The sequence below is a fragment of the Mobula hypostoma genome, chromosome 18 (genome assembly GCF_963921235.1).
Source record: "Mobula hypostoma chromosome 18, sMobHyp1.1, whole genome shotgun sequence".
Taxonomy (NCBI): Eukaryota; Metazoa; Chordata; class Chondrichthyes; order Myliobatiformes; family Myliobatidae; genus Mobula; species Mobula hypostoma.
In genome coordinates this window covers 41,353,273-41,373,480 of record NC_086114.1, presented here as the reverse complement: position 1 = coordinate 41,373,480, position 20,208 = coordinate 41,353,273, and the positions used below count along the sequence as shown (strand labels likewise).

Genomic DNA, 20,208 nt, shown 5'->3' with positions numbered 1-20,208 from the left:
CAACCCGATGTTTGGATGATTTAAACGCCGGCCCAGATAGACCAATAAGGCAGAGTGTTGGGACCGGAGAAAAGGATCGGGCTGATCCTGCTTGCCCTTCCATGATGTTTACTCTGCTCTCCGCAGAGCTGGGGCTCTGAGACTACTCCGGCTGCTATTTATTTCATGTCAGTGAGCTTTGCGGCGATTTGCCACACTACATGATGAACTGAGACAGTGGCTATGGGCTTACCCCGGCTGCACTGGGCTCTGGGTCTAAGGATTCAATCTGGTTCCAAATGCTGCTGCTTGTTTTCATTATTTGCATGTTTTGTGGTTTTTTCTCCCCTCTCTCTCTGTATTGGGTGTTGGTCTTTTTTTTAAAATTGGGTTCTTCTGGGTTTTCTTGTTTTGTGGCTGCCTATAAACAGACAAATCTCAAGGTTGTATAATTTATACATACTTTGATAATAAATGTACTTTCACTTTGGATTTCAATGCTTCTACGAATAAAGGCAAGCAAACCATATGCCTTTTTAACCACCCTATCAATCCGTGTAGCCACTTTTAAGGAGCGATAATCTTGGACCGGGAGATTCCTTTGCTGATCAACAAAGTCTTGCCCTTAACAGTGTATTGTCCCTTTGTATTTGATCGACTGTGGTGGAACACCTCACATTTAGCCAGGTTAAACCCCACCTGCCATTTCTTTGCCCCTATCTGCGACTGATTTACTGTATATTCTGCTTTATTCTTTGCTAGACTTATACACAATGCACAACAGAACCAACCTCATTATCAATGGTTAATGGTTCAATTTAATATCAGAGAATGTATACAGAATACAACCTGAAATTCTTATTCTTTGCAGACATCCATGAAACAGAAATAAGCCCAAAGAATGAATAACAGAAAACGTTAAAACTCCAAAGACCCCTCCTAAACACAAGCAGTAGCAAAAGCATCAATCTTCCACCCTCCCCCTACTCACTCCAGCGAAAGCATCAGCCCCCCTCTCCACACCTACCAGGCAGTAACAGCAAAGCTCCTGTAGAGACCATGATCTAGAGGCCATCAAAAACTACTGTCCATCCCAACACCTCAACATCTCGGATGGGCTCTATGTCTCACTAGCAATGGAGAGAGAGATATCACTCCTGTAACAATGAGAGAGAAGACCAGCAGCTTGCTGTTTCGATGTTACAATCTGCCATGTCACTTGTCCGTTCCCCGATTCGAGGACAAGAGAGAGACAGAGACAGAGAGATTGCTCGAGTACTGGGGCTTTCTTTCAACATCAGCATAACCTCCTGCTATCCTGATGTATCAATATTATGCAACGCTTCAGTTGGTGACATTAGTGAACTTACTGACACCCCCCCCAATCTACATTTTCATCTAGGTTATTTATAAACATCATAAACAGCAGAGGTCCCAGTACATACTCCTGCGCAATCCCACTAATCACAGCCACCACCAGCTGTCTTGTATGGGCGAGTCAGATCTGAATCCAAACGGCCAATTCATCATTGATCCCATGCAGCTTTATCTTCTGTATGAGCCTCCCATAAGGGACCTTGTCAAATGCCTTACTAAAGTCCACAGCTCTACCTTCATCAAGAACCCTCATCACCTCATCAAAAAAATCAATCAAGTTAGTAAGGCATGACTTGCCCCGCACAAAGCAATGCTGATTCTCCCTTATTTGCCATCATTTTCGAGATGTTCATAAATCCTGTCCTTAAGAATTCTCTCCAGTAACTTCCCTACCATAGATCTCCCTATACTCTACATTCTTCTCCTTTGTAAATACTGATGTAAAATACTCATTAAGGACGTCACTCGCATCCTTCGTATCCAAGTAAATATTCTGCACTTTATCCTTCAGTGGGCCTACCTTCTTCTGAGATATCCCCTTGCTCCTTATGATTGCCTTGGGACTCTAATCCTACTTGCCAAGGACTTTTCATAGCCCCTCCTGACTTTCCTAATTCCCTTTCTGAGTTCTTTTCTGGCCTCTTTATAATCCTCAAGGGCTCTGTTTGATTCTAGTTTCCTAAGCTTCACATACTGTACTTTACTTTTCTCTGCTTGACGAAATTCATCACCTCTCGACATCCAAAGTTCTCTTTTACCTTGCCATCCTTGTCCTCCCTTCTTACTGGAACATCCCTGACCTGTACTCTGTGCAGCTGGTTTTTAAACACTGTCTCGTGTCAGATGTAGACTTTCCCAAAGACAGTTGTTCCCAATTAACTTTCTCTAGTGTCTGCCTAATGCTCTTATAATTTGTCCTGCTCCAATTTAATACTCCCCGCAAGGTCCATACTTATTCTTACCTATAGCTCTCTTAAAACTGTGGTGACAGGGCAAGCCACAAGCCAGGTACAGTCAGGTGTGTGGGTAGCATCTAGTGTTTGCAACACACACACAACAATGCTGGAGGAACTCAGAAGGCCAGGCAGCATCTATGGAAAAGAGTACAGTTGATGTTTCAGACTGAGACCCTTCAGCAGGACTCCTAATGAAATCCTGATGAAGGGTCACAGCCCGAAATGTCGACTGTACTCTTTTCCATAGGTGCCGCCTGGCCTACTGAGTCCCTCTGGCATTTTGTGCGTGTTGCCTGGAATTTCAGCATCTGCAGATTTTCTCTTGTTTAAGCATGTTGTGCTAGTCAGGACTTGTTTGAATGTCTTTTGGAAGAAAGTCCAATTGTAGAGATCTCTATGGGGGGGGGGGGAGTAAAATTGCAGTGTTTTTTGGATGCAGGGTCTAATATTTCTACTGTCACCAGAAGTGTTTTAAAGGGAGCACTTATAGTCAGGATGGGGTGGGGCTTTGGCCAACCATGCATGGCTTTCTTTGAGTGGAGCCAATGGTTTAGATATCCCCTACTGCATCTTAGTTATTTTAAGTTTGATATTGCTGCAGTGACATTGGGCCATACCATACCTAAGAGAGGGATGTTGGTTGGAAAAAACTCTGCTAGCCATGCAGCAAGCAAGCTATGCCCGGTTTCATAGGGATGAATGTTATTAAGAAGTGTTGTGAGATCTTGAATCCCAGTGACATTCCAGCTTTACAGGCATGCTCCACGAGCAGATTGTCTCAGTGGATAGTACGATTTTTCCACTACCATTGCCACTTTTTCTGTTCCTGCTGAATCACTTTGCTTTGTCCCAGTCTCCGCACTTTACCATCAATCCCTTCGTCAGTCGTCTGTGTTAGTTGAACCCTTAGGGGTGAATGATGGCACTTTGCCTGGGGGTCCAGTGGTTTCCTGTGCATGTATAGGGGTAAGGAATGGGCATCCAGCTCTTCCAGTAATTAACAAACAAGAAATTCTGTAGATGCTGGAAATCCAAGCAACACACACAAAATGCTGGAGGAACTCAGCAGGTCAAGCAGCAGCTATGGAAAAGAGTAAACAGTCAACGTTTCAGGCTGAGACCCTTCGTCAGGACTCATGAAGTTCTGAGACCTGATGAAAGGTCTTGGCTCATGACACCAACTGTACTCTTTTCCTTAGATGCTGTCTGGCCTGCTGAGTTTCTCCAGCATTTTATGTGTGTTGCTTCCAGTGATTAATGTGAGTTTCTCCGATGTTAAAGCTGCAACCTCAAAAACGTCTTGCATCACTTTCTACAGCCAAAATAGGCGCAGGGGAGGCGGATTATGTCTGATTCGAGCATATATGTCCACTGGAAGAATAAGTGGCCTTTAGGGAAAAGCAGGTATTAGATTAGATTAGATTCAACTTCATTGTCATTGTGCCGAGTACAGATACAAAGCCAAAGAAATGCATTTAGCATCTGACCAGAAATGCAAAGAATAGTGTTATTTACAAAATAACTGCATATAATAAGTAAGTGCTACAGCACACAAATATAAAAGTACTGAGACAGTACAATATGGGTGCAATACTGCTTAGCGCTGTGATGAGAGGTTCAGCAGGGTCACAGCCTCAGGGAAGAAGCTCTTATTGTGCCTGCTGGTGCGGGAGCGGAGGCTCCTGTAGCGCCTCCCGGATGGGAGGAGAGTAAAAAGTCCATGGTTAGGGTGAGATGCATCCTTGATAATGCTTTTCACCCTGCCCAGGCAGCGTTTATGGTAGATGTTCTCAATAGTGGGCAATTGAGTGCCGAAAATCTGCTGGGCAGTTTTCACCACACGCTGGAGTGCTTTGCGGTCTGATATGGGACAATTGCCAAACCACACTGAGATGCAGTTGGTGAGTATGCTCTCAATGGTACAACGGTAAAAGTCCGTCAGTATCCTGGGACAGAGGTGAGCTTCCTTCATGCTCCGCAGGAAATAAAGGTGCTGTTGCGCCTTTTTGATCAGGATGGAGGAGTTCAGGGATCAGGTGAGATCCTCAGAAATGTGGACACCAAGGAATTTGAAGCTTGATACACGTTCCATTACAGTTCCGTAGTGCAGGGGATTAGCAGGGGATCAGGCAGTTGCTGTGCAAATTTGCTCATATTTTTGCTAAGTCCGAAGATGATCTGGAGTGCATGAACATCATTCAACATAAAATCCCTGTAGTTGATGATGATCCTATTTGTCAGAGGTATAGGGGGAATTCCCCTAGCCAGTATGAAGAGGTTAAAGACTGTACTAAGAAACTTCTAGAGCAGGGTGATCAGAGAGAGTAGTAACCTCTACTCTTCCTCTTTGGTGATAGTTAGGAAGAAGTTCAGCTACATGCTGATGTGTGTTGACTACAGGAGTTTGAACACCATAATCAGGAACGATACCTGCCTTCTCCCCTCATATTGAAGAATTGCTAGACTCATTAAGTGGTGCAAGACGGTTTTCTACCCTTGAACAAGAGAAAATCTGCAGATGCTGGAAATCTGAGCAACATACACAAAATGCTGGAGGAACTCAGCAGGCCAGGCTATGGAGAAAAAGTACCATTGATATTTCGGGCTGAAACCCTTCGGCAGGACTGGCCAGTGGCTAAAATCAGGTGGAAGTTGTGGAGAAAGATAGATCTAAAACTGCATTTTGTGCTCCATTTGGCCTGTATGAATTCTGTTGAATGGCTTTCAGTCTGTGTAATGCTCCAAGGACGTTTCAAAGGTTAACGGAGCGCATCCTGGGTGACCAGCGTTTCTAGTCCCTGTTGCTTTATCTTGATGACGTGGTTGTTTTCTCATCCACCTTTGAAGAGCACCTTTGTCTTGAACTGGTTTTGTCACACTCTGAGCAGTACAGCCATAAAGTTAATATCAGTAAGTTTTCTTTCTTCATGTCTGAAGCATCGTACCTGGGCCATGTCACCTCTTTCAAGGGGGTATCAGCTGATCCTGGAAAGGTTCAGGCCATGGCTGAGTGGAGAAGGCCCGAGAACTCTTCATAGTAGCAGTCTTTCCCAGGCTTTGCCAGCTTTTACAGGAGGTTCATAAGGAGCTTTGCATTTATTGCTGCCCCTTTTCCTGCTCTTTCTGCTTTGGCCTCTGCAGAGAAGAACAGACACCACTTGACAGCCCACCTGTTTTGTCAGCAGTGGAATCCAGAATGTGAGACTGCTTTCCTGACTCTGAAAGAGAAGTTTGCCACAGCTCCAGTGTTGGCATATGCTGGAATTTGATGCAAGCTACCAAGATCTTGGGGCAGTGCTTTCCCAGGAGGTGGACAGGCAGAGGAAGCAGGTTGCCTGTGTCAGCGGGGGCGTTGGGCCTCGGAAAAGGAACATGGGAAATTCTAATGTCATGACACTTGAGCTGTTAGGTCTTGAGTGGGCAGTCACCGATAAGTCCAGGGAGTAATTGCTCGGCAATAAGTTTCTGGCCTGACAGACGACAACCCAATGTACCATCTACTGACCTTAAGGATCAGAATCAGCTTTATTATCATCAGTATGTGTCGTGAAATTTGTTAACTTAGCAGCAATGCACTACATAGTATAGAAGAAGAAGAAGAAGAAAATAAATAAATAAATAAGCAAATCAATTACAGTTTTTCTATACTGAATAGAATAAAATTGTGCAAAAACAGAAATAATATATATTAAAAAAGTAAGGTATCGTTCATGAATTCAATGTCCATTTAGGAATCAGATGGCAGAGGGGAAGAAGCTGTTCCTGAATTGCTGAGTGTGTGCCTTCAGGCTTCTGTACCTCATCCCTGATGGTAACAGTGAGAAAAGGGCATGCACTGGGTGCTGGAGGTCCTTAATACTGGATGCTGCCTTTCTAAGGTACCGCTCCTTGAAGATGCCCTGGGTACTTTGTAGGCTAGTATCCAACCAAGATGGAGCCGATTAAATTTGCAACCCTCTGCAGCTTCTTTTGGTCCTGTGCAATAGCTCCCACATAGCAGACAGTGATGCAGCCTGTCAGAATGCTCTCCATGGTACATCTATAGAAGTTTTTGAATGTATTTGTTGACATATCAAATCTCTTCAAACTCCTAATAAAGTATTGTCACTGTCTTGCCTTCTTTATAACTGTATCAATATGTTGGGACCAGGTTAGATCCTCAGAGATCTTGACACCCAGGAACTTGAAACTGCTCACTCTCTCCACTTCTGATCCCTCTATGAGGATTGGTATGTGTTCCTTTGTCTTACCCTTCCTGAAGTCCACAATCAGCTCTTTCGTCTTACTGATGTTGAGTGCAAGGTTGTTACTGTGACACCACTCCACTAGTTGGCATATCCCGCTCCTGTATGACCTCTCGTCTCCATCTGCGATTCTACCAACAATGGTTGTATCATCAACAAATTTATAGATGGTATTTGAGCTATGCCTAGCCACACTGTCAAGGTTATAGAGAGAGTAGAGCAGTGGGCTAAGCACACAACCCTGAAGTGCGCCAGTGTTGATCATCAGCAAGGAAATGTTATCACCAATCCGCACAGATTGTGATTTCCTGGTTAGGAAGTCGAGGATCCAATTGCAGAGGGAGGTACAGAGGCCCAGGTTCTGTAACTTCTCAATCAGGATCGTGGGAATGATGGTATTAAATGCTGAGATACAGTCATTGAACAGCATCCTGACATAGCTGTTTGTCTTATCCAGGTGGTCAAAGGTCACATAGAGAGCCATTGAGATTGCATCTGCCATTGACCTATTGTGGTGATAAGCAAATTGCAATGGGTCCAGATCCTTGCTGAGGCAGGAGTTCAGTCTAGTCATGACCAACCTCTTAAAGCATTTCATCACTGTAGATGTGAGTACTACTAGGAAATAGTCAGTAAGGCAGCCCACATTATTTTTCTTAGGCACTGGTATAATTGTTGCCTTTTTGAAGCAAGTGGGAACTTTCTCCCATAGCAGTAAGAGGTTGAAAATATCCTTGAATACTCCCACCAGTTGGTTGGCAAAGGTTTTCAGAGCCTTACCAGGTATTCCGTCTTGTGAGCGTCACTCTCTTTAGAGACAGCCTAACATCAGCCTCTGAGACAGAGATCTCAGGGTCATCAGGTAAAGCAGGGATCTTCACAGCTGTAGTTGTGTTCTCCCTTTCAAAGTGGGCATAGAAGGTGTTGAGTTCATCTGGTAGTGAAGCATCGCTGCCATTCATGCTATTGGGTTTCGCTTTATAGGAAGTAATGTCTTGCAAACCCTGCCAGAGTTGTCGTACGTCCGATGTTGCCTCCAATCTCATTCGAAATTGTCTCTTCACCCTTGAAATAGCCCTTCGTAAATCATACCTGGTTTTCTGGTACAGACCTGGGTCGCCAGACTTGAATGCCACAGATCTGGCCTTCAGCAGATGACGTACCTCTTAGTAAATCTACAGCTTTTGGTTTGGGAATGTACAGCAAGTCTTTGCAGGCACACACTCATCCACACAGGTTTTAATGAAGTTGATAACAACTGCAGCATACTCATCTGGATTCGAAAATGAATCCTTGAATACAGTCCAGTCCACTGATTCAAAGCAGTCCTGTAGGTGCTCCTGTGCTTCCTTTGTCCATACCTTCTTGGTCCTTACTACTGGTGCTGCAGACTTCAGTCTCTGCCTAAATTCAGGGAGTAGAAGTACAGCCAGGTGATTAGACTTACCGAAGTGAGGGTGTGGAAAAGCATGGTAGGTATTCTGATGGTGGTGTAACAGTGGTCCAGTGTGTTGTTTCCTCTTCCAAGGTGCCTCATGGTGATTTGTGTAGCAGCAGAACTCTCAATGGATACGATTCAATATTCTTGTTTCAGCTTGATACAGCTAAAAGGCGCAACTGCTTCCAAGGTCTGTACAGTCAACAAAAATTCCTTAATGCATTTAAACAAACTATCGCTGCTTAAAACTGAAGGAAACTACACTGATTGTGGATGGACTCCTCGCTGGATTCCATGCAGGAAACATGTGCGTTTAGGAAACATGTAGGTCAGGGATACAAGTGCGTTTAAGGAAATGGGGTTTTAAACTCCCAATACCAACCATCTTGCTAGCAAATGTGCAGTGTCTGGTGAATACAATCAATGACCTCAGAGCTAGGGTGCTGAATCAGGGGGACATTTGTTTCACGGAATCCTGGTTAACCCCTTCTGTACTGGATGCAGCGATTCTGATTGACGGTTTTACTATACATCGTCAAGATAGATCTATAGAGTCTCTCAAAAGCAGAGGTGGAGGAGAATGCCTCATGATCAACTTTACTTGGTGTACAAATATATCAGTGCTATCCCAATTCTGCTCACCAGACCTGGAATATCTAGCAGTTAAGTGCCATCCTTTTTACCTACCGTGGGAGATTTCTGGGATCATTTTGGTAGCGGTATATATTCCACCTCAGGCCAATGTCAATCAGGCTTTAGATGATCTGAGCATTGGGATCAACATGTACAAAACAGCACACCCTTATACCTTCACCACTGTCTTGGGGGATTTTAACCAAGCCAGTCTGAAAAAAATCACTAATCAATTACCATCAACAGATCACTTGCAATACTAGCACTGGGTTGCAGAACTTGCCCAATTTGACTTTCAGATCACTTTCCGCCCTGGCCATCAGAATGCAGTCACAGATGCCCTGTCAAGGCAGCACTCGAGACCTACCCTTCTGAAGGTTTGGCCACGGACCACCCTTCTGGGGATTACTACACCTGCTTGGCCCATAGTTTCATAGCAGTCAATGAAGAGCAAGTGATGACCAAGTGGTTTAGGCTTTGAGGCCACCAGTAACTTCCCTACCTACTGCAGAGAATCCCTGGCTACTTTTCAACGGCTGATCCAGTTATCTCCTCCTTCCTGAAGTACTGGGCCAGGGGGAGCAACCATGCAGACAGGAGCAGCTGATGGAGGAGCCACAAACACTGGAACTGCTGCGGCAGTGGTGAACTGTGTGGGGGTTTTGTAGACCTGAAGAGAGGGCAGCCAGAAGCAACTCATCCACCTAACCTCCCTGTGGGAACAAATAATCCAAATTCGGCGGGCGCAGCCCTCCGGTGAAAAATGATATTGTATCCGTTAAATAGGGGCCGTGGACAATTCTGATTTGATGGAGACGGATGTGAAAGCACAGAGGAACATCTGGAAAAATTTATGAATCACTCGTTCGCTGCTGTTGTTACTGCGTGATCGGGAATCTTTCTGAGGGTAGGCCTCAAAATCCCCGGCTTTGCCTGCTGTTGGCAACCGAGATGGAAGTCGAATTGTTCGGATAGAGATGGCGCTCAGTACTCAGTGTCGGAGAGCTGATCAGAGCTCGAAGTTTTCGGATGACTCAGAGTCGGACCGTGGTCGGGTATGGCAGGGAGAGTTTTTCCTCCTTCTCCCGTCTGCGTGAGATGTGGGACATTGGAGAGAGTTTGAACTTTTTACTGTGCTCATGGACTTCTTCATCAAGTTATGGTATTGTTGCACTGTTGTAACTATATGCTATAATTATGTGGTTTTTGTTAGTTTTTTTCAGACTTGGTCTGTCCTGTGTTTTGTGATATCACACTGGAGGAAATATTGTATCATTTCTTAATGCATGCATTACTAAATGACAATAAAAGAGGACTGCGTGTCTTCATAATCTAAAATGCATGGGGCCATGGACACCAGGGGGTGGAAAGAATGTTCAAGTTGGTGAGTGGGCGATGTTATTGGCCAGGCATGTATCATGATGTTGAGTTCTGCAAGTCCTGTGAGAGATGCATCATGTCCAACGCCCCACAGCCCAAAATAGTAACATCAATGGGCAACTTGATTGTATCCAGGCCATTGGAAGTGGTAGCAATGGACTTCACAGTGCTTGAGCCATCGTCAGATGGGCGGGAGAATGTGCTGGTTTTGACAGATATATTCTCCAAGTTTACTGTCACAGTGCCAACACGCGATCAAGGCGCCAACTTGGAAACACTCAGACCAAGGGAGGTGTTTTGACGCTGAGGTGATCCAGTTCCTGTGTAAACTCTATGGCATCTGGAAGAGCAGAACAACTCCAGATCACCCCCGGGCCAATGGGCAATGTGAATAGCTTAACCAGACACTTCACAACTGCCTTTGCATCCTTTCCCCTCAGAAGGAGAAGAAATAAGTGGAGTAGGTGCCTGAGGTTGTCTTTGCCTATGGCACTATGGAGCATCAAAGCACTGGGTATTCTCCATATTTTCTCCTCTAGCCGGAGCCCTAGACATTGCACTGGGGGCTGAATTTGGGAGAGTGGATCCAGCAGCATCAGGACTGATTAAACGTGGTCCATGGCCAGGCTGCGTTACAGATGGAAAAGACATTAGAGTCCTGGTCTCTGCCCTCCGGGAACCTCACAATGGATGTAGAGTTGCGCCCAGGACAATTAGTGTTTGTACGATATACTGGCCACCACAAGATTCAGGATCTCTGGCTTTCCATTCCCCACACGGCCGAGCTCTCATAAACCAGGGAATACAGTAGTACCAGTGGATTCCTCACGGCCCCCCAGAAATCTCCACTGCTCTGAATTTGACCACATGGCCCTGGAGTTCAGGACAAAGGGCACGCAGAGAATCTGGCACCTGAGCGGGTAGCCACTGAGCCCAAGGGTGATGAAGAGGAGGCAGACTCTGCAAGTGTGATGAGTCTTAGGACTTCCACTGGGCCAAAAGAGCAAACCATCCTTCTTGTACAGGTCACCCCTTCCCCAGAAGAGGTTCCAATGATCCAAGAATCTGTGACACTGCCCATCTTCCATTTAAGTTCAACCCAAATGGTATTTCTGAATGATCCTCAAAAGGTGTAATCTCTTAGCACTGCTATTATATGCTCCCTTATTGATAAGGCAATAACCCTTCCTCACCTACCTATACTCTCACACCTCCAGCATTTGTATCCTGGAACATCGTGCTGACAGTTCTGCCTTTCTGTTTCTGTTTTTAAAATTCCAGTTCCCTGAGTTCATCCATTTTACTTGTTAATCCTTATGCATTGGAAAAAAAAATGCAATTTAACTGGATATTCCTTCCACTCCCTTTAGTGCGCCTGGGCTAACCTGATTATTAAATTTGCTCTCACTGGCTGCTGATTTATCTCATGACTTGCTCCTGCTGAGAGTTCCATCCTCCGCCAACCTAGTTTAAACCCTCCCGTTTAGCCCTAGCAAACTTCAAGCATATTACCCAAGCAAGCATATTGGCCTCTCTCTGATTCGAGTGCAACCTACCCCCCTTGTACAGGTCACCTCCACCCCAGAAGAGATCCCAATGGTTCAAGATCCTGAATTCCTGTCCCCTGCACCAGCTCCTCAGCCACTCATTAATCTAGTCCAGCCTTCTACTTCGCACCTCACTAGCATCTGTTTCTGGGAATAATCTGGAGATCTCTATCTGTGAGGTCCTGCCTGTCACTGAACTCCCCATACTCATTCTGCAGGGCCCCATCCCTGTTGTAGCTATGCCATTGGTAGAAACATGCACAATGACCTCTAGCTGTTCACCCTCTTCCTCAAGATTGTTTTGCACCTATACAGAGACACCCTTGACCATGGTACTAAGTAGGCAACACACTATCCTGGTATTTCTTCTGCAGCCACAGAGTCACCTGTACAATCGAGCCCTCTAATCCCTATTGCCCTGCTTGACTCCACCATTTTCCTTTGACCACCAGAGCTGGTTGCAGTGCCAGAGACCTGACTCCTGACGCTAGCTCCTGTGAGGTATTTTCCCCCTCACCACCCCCACCACCACAACAACATCCAGTTTTAGAAATTGAAACCAGTACTTGCACCAATTGTTCTCCCACTCTTTTGATTGACAGCATTGAGTCCAATAGACTTCTAAGCCTTTAGATGTTCATTTCTGCAGCACTTTGTATAGGCAATATCTACTATCAAAGATCCTCACCTTCTGGCAACCTCCATTTTAGTGCAAAGTGATCAAAATGGTCATAGTGTGCTAATCTGTATTGATTAAAGGTTGTAGCTGATGGTTCATGAATGGTTGAAAGGAAGCAGCTGGGATTCAGGCTTTTGTGCCTCCTGCCCAGTGGTAGCTACAGGAAGATGGCATGGCCTGGAAGGGGAGGATCTTTAATGATAGATATTGTTGTTTCTTGTAAAAAATTATGTATACTTCATTCTTAATTTTTTTCCCTCTGAATGCTATTAATATGATTCTCGGTGCCTGTGATGCTGCAAGTAAGCTTTTCACTGCAACTGTGCATACATGTACTTATGCACAAAACTTTGACTTTGATTCTGAAGTTATCAATGAATAAGTGGCTCTCTGTCCTTGGGTCCATGGCTTCTAGTTTAATCATGTACACCTTTTTTCTTCTAAATGCAGGCAGATGAAAATATTTCAAACAACAGGAATTCTGCAGATGCTGGAAATTCAAGCAATACACATCAAAGTTGCTGGTGAATGCAGCAGGCCAGGCAGCATCTCTAGGAAGAGGTACAGTCGACGTTTCAGGGCCGAGACCCTTCGTCAGGACTAACTGAAGGAAGAGTTAGTAAGAGATTTGGACTTTCTCTCTCTCTCCTTTTTCTCCCTCTGACTATACCCCTTGCCCATCCTCTGGGTTCCCCCCCCTTTTCCTTCTCCCTGGGCCTCCTGTCCCATGATCCTCTCATATCCCCTTTGCCAATCACCTGTCCAGCTCTTGGCTCCATCCCTCCTCCTCCTGTCTTCTCCTATCATTTTGGATCTCCCCCTCCCCCTCCCACTTTCAAATCTCTTACTAACTCTTCCTTCTGTTAGTCCTGACAAAGGGTCTTGGCCTGAAACGTCGACCGTACCCCTTCCTAGAGATGCTGCCTGGCCTGCTGCGTTCACCAGCAACTTTGATGTGTGCTTTTAGATGAAAATATTTGTTCATATTGACTGTGTCGTTCATTTCCATTATAATTTTTCCTGCCATAGTATCTGGTGGATCCTCATTTGCTCTTAATACCACATGTTTATCTTCCTTTATAGAATTCAATTTAATCTGCTTTTGCTTTATTTTTTTGCTAATTTACTGTCCTATCTGATCTCATTGTTGAACAATGTGTTGATCACCCTTCACTGACTTTTAACAGTCCTCATGCTCCTAAAATTTAATATCATTTGTTTTTACTTTAGCCTAATCTCTACATTGATATCTTTAGTTGATGATGGTCAAACAACTTTTTCTCAGGTTTTATTCCCAATCAGTATGTTTATTCATTGAGAATTATGAATTATTTTAATGTTTATCATTGATGATTTGCCTTCATATCCTTGAAAATAATTAAAATATTATATCCTTTAAAATATTATATTCTCTGTAACAATATGAACATTCCTCCTAACAGTTCACTTTATGAATAATTAACAATCTCTCAGTGACAGATACCAATTTCAAATTTACTTACTACATAATTGATTTTGGTCATGGTATTCTGGAAAATTAATTCTTCAAAATACTTCTGTCAATTCAATTGGCCAACTATATGTGAAGATTAATGGCGCTATCTGTGGAGATGTCATCATATCTCAAACTGATCTATTTTATGATTTGTGCTTTGTCAAAAATTATAATTAATGTTAAAACAGTTGAAATTGCTCCAAGTAGTAGTATTGCTTAATGCCAATGATATTGATTTTACATTCCTACTTTCTGAGTTGAGCTCTTTTGGTTTCCTTTCTTTGTTCAACCATATCCTATCAATGAGTCCTCCATTCTTCAATTTGTCCATCTTTTCTGAGGAACTAACAGCTGAATCTCATAGAGAATCCACTTTACAACCTTGGGAACAGTCCCACATCTCCATAATGAGGACCAAGCACATTTATATCTGCTTAGATCGATAGCTCATCCATCTTGTTACACCTTTTATTAATCACTCAGACACATAATTTTATATTTTAACTATTTGTTCAAATGTTAAGTTCCTCATTGATATGCTTGGCAATCTTTGGGGAAATGGTGACTTTGTCAGTGCCAGTAAAAATACATCCCACTGGTACACTAATTACTCGGTTTTTTGGAGGTCTGGGAGCTTTGACTTACCCAATGCAATGAGGAATGCTTCAAAGTTATCATTTTCGCAGACTTTCCAATATCCACTGAAAGCCATGGCTCAGTGTTTCTTGAAACTATGTCCTCTGTTGCTAACCTGGTAAAAGAAGCCAGAGTTAAGATACTTTGTGAAGCTCAAGTCCAACTTGCTGAGATGGAATCACTTCAGTTCCCAAGATCACCCAAAGGAAAAAGCCTACACATCTTCCCTTGATCTTTTGACAGTATTTATTCATTTTATTTTGTTTTATTTATTTGTGGTCCAAGGTTCTATCCTTTTGCTTGTGACTGCTACAACATGTTCATTGAACCCAAGTACGCAAACACTACCTGTCTCTGGTGCTGCAAAGGATGAGCCTGACTCTGTGGCCACACAATGTCCCAGTCAGGTGGACTTTGTCACGTGACAAGTCCTTAGTGGAATTTTTTTTCAGGAACCACCGTGGATCACATATCCACGAGGCTGTTGTCGGCGTGGAACATCCTGCAAGCCTTGTGGAAGGAGGACAGAATAGTGGGATGGTTCCCTGAGCGAGTTGTCAGAACCATTTGGCAGAATGCCCCGACAAACAGGAAGACTTCGCAAGGCTGACAGTCACGGGGGACCCTCCCTGTTAGATCCATGCTACACGCTCAGAGTCTCATCCACAGTGCTCACAGTATTTAGAATGGCCGTGATGAGGATGAGATTGTCAGGCCTGCACAGACAGACAGGTCTCAGCTCCCACCCAGCTAACAGGAGTCACCTGCCACTCATTTCCAACTTCTTCTGACTCTTAATGGTGATTGGCATTGGCATTCCAACTTAAATGTGCATTACCACCACCAACTGGATTGGAGTGTGGTGTAGAGAATTGGAAAGTAAAACCCTTACTAGTTCTTTATCAAATGAAAGCTAAATAACCCCAAAGATGGTAAGTATTGAAAGACAATACTGTCAATTAAATTAAAACCACTTCCATAACTTAACATTTTCAAATGAAAACTATCAACCCCCAAAGGTAATAGCGAGGCCTGCATTTGATTTATCTCAACCCTACATGCCTCACATTGTAAGAGAATGTGTTTAGCTTTTTCATAATGATAATAAAACCTACACAACCCAGAGTGGAGCTTTCCAACAAGATATATGGAATTAATAAGCATAGTATACCCAATTCTAGGTTGGGTCAATATAATTCCTTCCCTTCTCGTTGTGCATCCTTCTCTCATCAACGCAACAGTTTTATGTACTGTATTCTGTAAAGGTGAATCCCTTTATGCCTATTATCCAACAAGTCTTGCCATAATCCCCTAATTCGGAACCCCACCAACCCCTTAGCTTCTGATTTGCTAAGTGGAAGGTCTACATCCACAGATGAACTTTTAACAGCTTTTTTGCTAACAATCAACCCACTCATTCCCCTCAACACCTCTATGTGCAGGGTTCCATAAGAAGAAATTAAAACAATAGTTTGAATATGAAATAAAGTTTGAAGAGTTTCCAACAGTTAATCTGTCCTACTGCTAGAATGACCTGCTTTAAGTCTAGTCAAAATTGAAAATGAATCTAAACAAATTACAACCTTGCAAGGACAAATTTACTCCACCCACTGTAAGCCTAAAATGATGGCAATGAATTTTGCTGTATATACTGATAACTGGTTAGCAAGACATTTCTTTATTGTTACCTGTAATTCAGGCAAAAGAAAAGTAGCCACACCAACATTCCCAGTTAAATTATCTTTAGATCCATCAGTAAAAATGGATAATTTTTATAACAATTTCTCATAATAATCTTCCTTAACATATTGATGAACCAACAGACTCTCAGTCATATCAGATCTTTAGATTTCATTAAATCATGTCAACTAAATTCAACTAAAGTTGCTGGAAAAAACCAAAGTGGGGATTACTGAAAAAGCTGCAGTGGGGCATACAATGGGTATATTGCATAATCCAGTTAACCCATATTCTGTGCATGATAGGAACCCAGCCACCCAAAACTAAAAACACTCTTCTTGTGATGTTCCCAACAGTCCGCCAACACACCTTTAACAGTGTGATTTTTTTTTGCCCCCTCCATTGAAGTGAGTACGTTAACGTCAACTTCAAACTCCGCAACTGTAAGGGTAATTATCCCATTCCCACCAATAAAGCCAAAACGGGACGATCTTACAGCACCATGACACAATCTTAAAGCCTGTGCTTCTACCACATTCAAACATTTTAAAGTTGAAGATGAAGCTGATTCATAAGCCACATAGCCATAATCAAGCACAAATCTAATTAAACAAATATAAACAGTCAACGAAGATTTTCATGTAGTACCCTAAGAATACCCACTTAGACACCCGAGAATACTTAATGCTCCTTTATATTCATCAATTCTTTTACTGATATGGTGCTTCAATGTCAGCTTAGCATTTATCCATATGCCTAGGAATCTTACCACTTCTTCAAGAGTTTGACCATATGATTTCAAATCAAGTGCAAGTCTATTGATCCTCTTTGTAAGATGCATAACTAGTGTTTTAGCTACTGCAAGCTTAAATCTCCATCTACTTGCCCACTGTTTGACCTTATTAATCACTAATTGCATCCTATGTAAAGTTAAATTGAAATTTCTACCTCTAATCCATAAAGCTCCATCATCTGCATATGGTGATTTACCCACCCCAGTGTCTATCTCAGAGAAAATATCATTAATCATAATATTAAACAATAAAGGACCACAAATATTGTCTTGCAGGGTCCGATTTTCTATCTCATAGAAGCCCAAATATACTTTACCCACCTTTACCTGCACAGACTGTCCAAATAAAAAACTCAGAAAAAAATTATGCAATCTTCCCCCACTCCTAATTTCCATAATTTAATCAAAAGACATTCCTTCCATAACTTACTGCTTTTACAACTTATATACCTGTGCTTTCCTAATACCATCTTCCAAACATAAAACTGAATCCAATGTCATTCAATCTTTCTGAAATCCACTCTGATGAAATGCTATATCATCTCTCTTTTCCAAAATATAACTCAAACGCTCTGTTACCATGCACTCCATAAGTTTACACAGATGAGACAGTAATGATATTAGTCTATAACTAGAAGGATCTGATGGGGGTTTCCCAGGTTTTAGAATAGGCAATACTACTGCCATTTTCCACAGGAAGGAAGATGGCCTCACCTCCAAATATGATTCAAAAATTCCAATATTATCACAAGAGAGTTGTTAGTCATATGCTTATATATACCATAACATATATCACCTTTTCCTGGAGATATCTGACTTATTAATAACCTTTTCAAATTCACACAAAGAAAATGCTATATTTTTCAGATACTATCATTGCTACAGATGGCTGACAACACATTTGGGTATTCATTTAAAACTTTATCCCTAGATTGTTTAACCTCTTCGCTTAAATTATCTTGATTATGAATTGCAGCAAATGACTGAGCCAGTAATTCAACTGTCTCTATTTCAGTAACAAACATATTACCTTTTTGAATCAATACTGGAATGCTACTATCCCTACGAATCCCATTTCCTTAATCATTCCTCAATCATTTCCATGTTTAATATCCCTTCCATTGCCATCCCAATGTGACCTCCAGTAAACCTTTTATCTCACTCTTCACTACTTTCCTCTCCACGGCCTGTGCACTTTTCTACTTAATATGGTCACTTGGAAGTGATACTTCTTAACTTAACTTTCCTTATTTCTCTCCCTGTCTCTGCGTACTCCTCAGTGCAGCATTGTACAGCCTTTCTCCTGCTAATGCCCTTTTTAATAGGAATTACTTCCAGTGAAGTTTCATGAATAATGTGACATAACCTTTCACTACAAAAATCCACATCAACAATGGCCTACTCCTACACCTATTTTCTATGTTTCTATAACTTCAACATTCAGCCCTGTTCATCACATAGAACCTTAAACTTCTCCCAATTTGCTTTACCAAAATTCCACCTCCAAAAGTGACCTCCTGTCCCCTATATATATCCAAATACAAGGTTATAAATACAGGAAAATGATCACTCCCCAAGGTTTCATCTCCCATAACATCCCACACACACTCTAGCAGAATGTTTGAAACTAAAGTTAAATCTATAGCAGTTTCAGAACAAATATGAACATTAAATATCATTCCCCTCCCATCATTATGACAGACAAGATGGGAAATACCTAAACATTCTTCTACAATCAAACCATTACCATAGTTCCATGAACAACCGCACAGTGAGCTATGTGTGTTAAAATCCCCACACCATACAACCTTTAGTGAGCTAGAGCCACACGTACTTTCTAACAAATCAATCAATAGTTTTCCAAGTGGGTAGTAAAAATTAACCACTTTAGTACCCCTACCTGTTGAATCAAATATTTCTACTGTGAGTGCCTCATACACTTCATTCACACCCACAACTCTACCTTCTATCCCTTTCCTTATAAAACCACCCCCTCTACCAACTAACCTATCATACCTAATTACAATATAATCCTGTGAAGAAAAACTTAAATGTGGTAACAACCAGGTTTCCTGACTACATATAACAATGGGAGGATCTGATAAATCAGAAATAAACTTCTTAAAGCCTTGACCATTAGAAATCAGGCTTCTCGCATTCCACTGCAATATTCTTAATCCCATTATGTACTTTCACAAGTAGGCTGAAATACAGATACACCACCCATCAGAGCTTCATCTACAGCTTCCCACATAACGCTGATTATACGAAGATACTTCTCAGCAGCTTTCACAATAATTTTAATCTTCTTAGTATGACTAGATGAACGAGCAGTACAATTCACCACATCCACTAGAACAACACAAACATTATTTTATCAACTAGTAAAGTATCTGCACACCCGAAGGCTGCCTTCATCATCTCCGATAACTTTAATAGAGCATCGCTGACTAAAGTCTCTCCGAAGTTTTGCCAATACTTCCAGGTGAGCACATGGGGAGATAGCATACTTAACCACTGATACTCTCTCTTCCACAAACGCTCCTTCATCCCATTTGGAAAATCAGGTCACTCCTCCATTTTTTTGGTGCACAAGTAGAGGCAGAAGCTGAAACAAGAGGTGGCCATAGTTAAAACGGTCCACTGTTGGTCTGACCAATTGGCCTCCATGCTGCAGGACTGTTTTGATGACATCGATTGGAATGTCTTCCATGATGAGATGTCTCTGAGTTCACGGATGAGGTCATGAGTTTCATCCAGAAGTGCATCAAGGATGTTGTCCCCCAGAAATCGGTCAGAGTCTATCCAAACCAGAAACACTGGATCAACATTTCCGTGCCAGCAGCACTTACCACGCAAGACAGAGCTTACATTGCCGGTAACCAACATGAACTCAAGAAATGCAGCTACAATCTGCGCAAAGTCATCAAGGCAGCGAAGCAACAATACAGAGACAAGATTCAGACTCAATTTTCCACCAACAACATATGCAGCTTATGGCAAGCGCCATTGCAGACTTCAAAGCTAAATGCAGTGGAGTTTCCAACATCGATGACTCTGTCCCAGATGAGCTAAATCTCTTTTTTTACATTTAATTCAATGTCGCCAATACTGAGCCCCTGAGGAGACCTGCAGATGATGTGGCCGGCAGCCTAGTCATCTCTGAGGCCAACGTACACAAGTGTTTTCAACAGGTGGACAGTCGCAAGGCTGCAGGACCGGACAGCATCCCAGGGTGAGTACTCAGGATGTGTGCGGCAAAACTGGCAGGTGTGGTTATAAAAACGCAAACATGAGGAATTCTGTGGTTATAGACATATTTAATCTCTCCCTCTCCCAGTGAAGAGTGCCCTCCTGTTTCAAAAGAATCC

General features: G+C 42.7%; 1 protein-coding gene across 1 annotated transcript in view; it reads right to left on the bottom strand.

Moving 5' to 3' along the window:
• The window catches only part of LOC134358205 (fatty acid-binding protein, intestinal-like), a 40,138-nt gene that overhangs the window by 10,376 nt on the left and 9,554 nt on the right, over window positions 1–20,208 (bottom strand). The window contains exon 2 of the mRNA XM_063070203.1: window positions 14,374–14,479. Within this exon, the coding sequence (XP_062926273.1) occupies window positions 14,374–14,440 (67 nt within the window). The 5' untranslated portion in view covers window positions 14,441–14,479. The remainder of the gene's footprint in view (window positions 1–14,373; window positions 14,480–20,208) is intronic.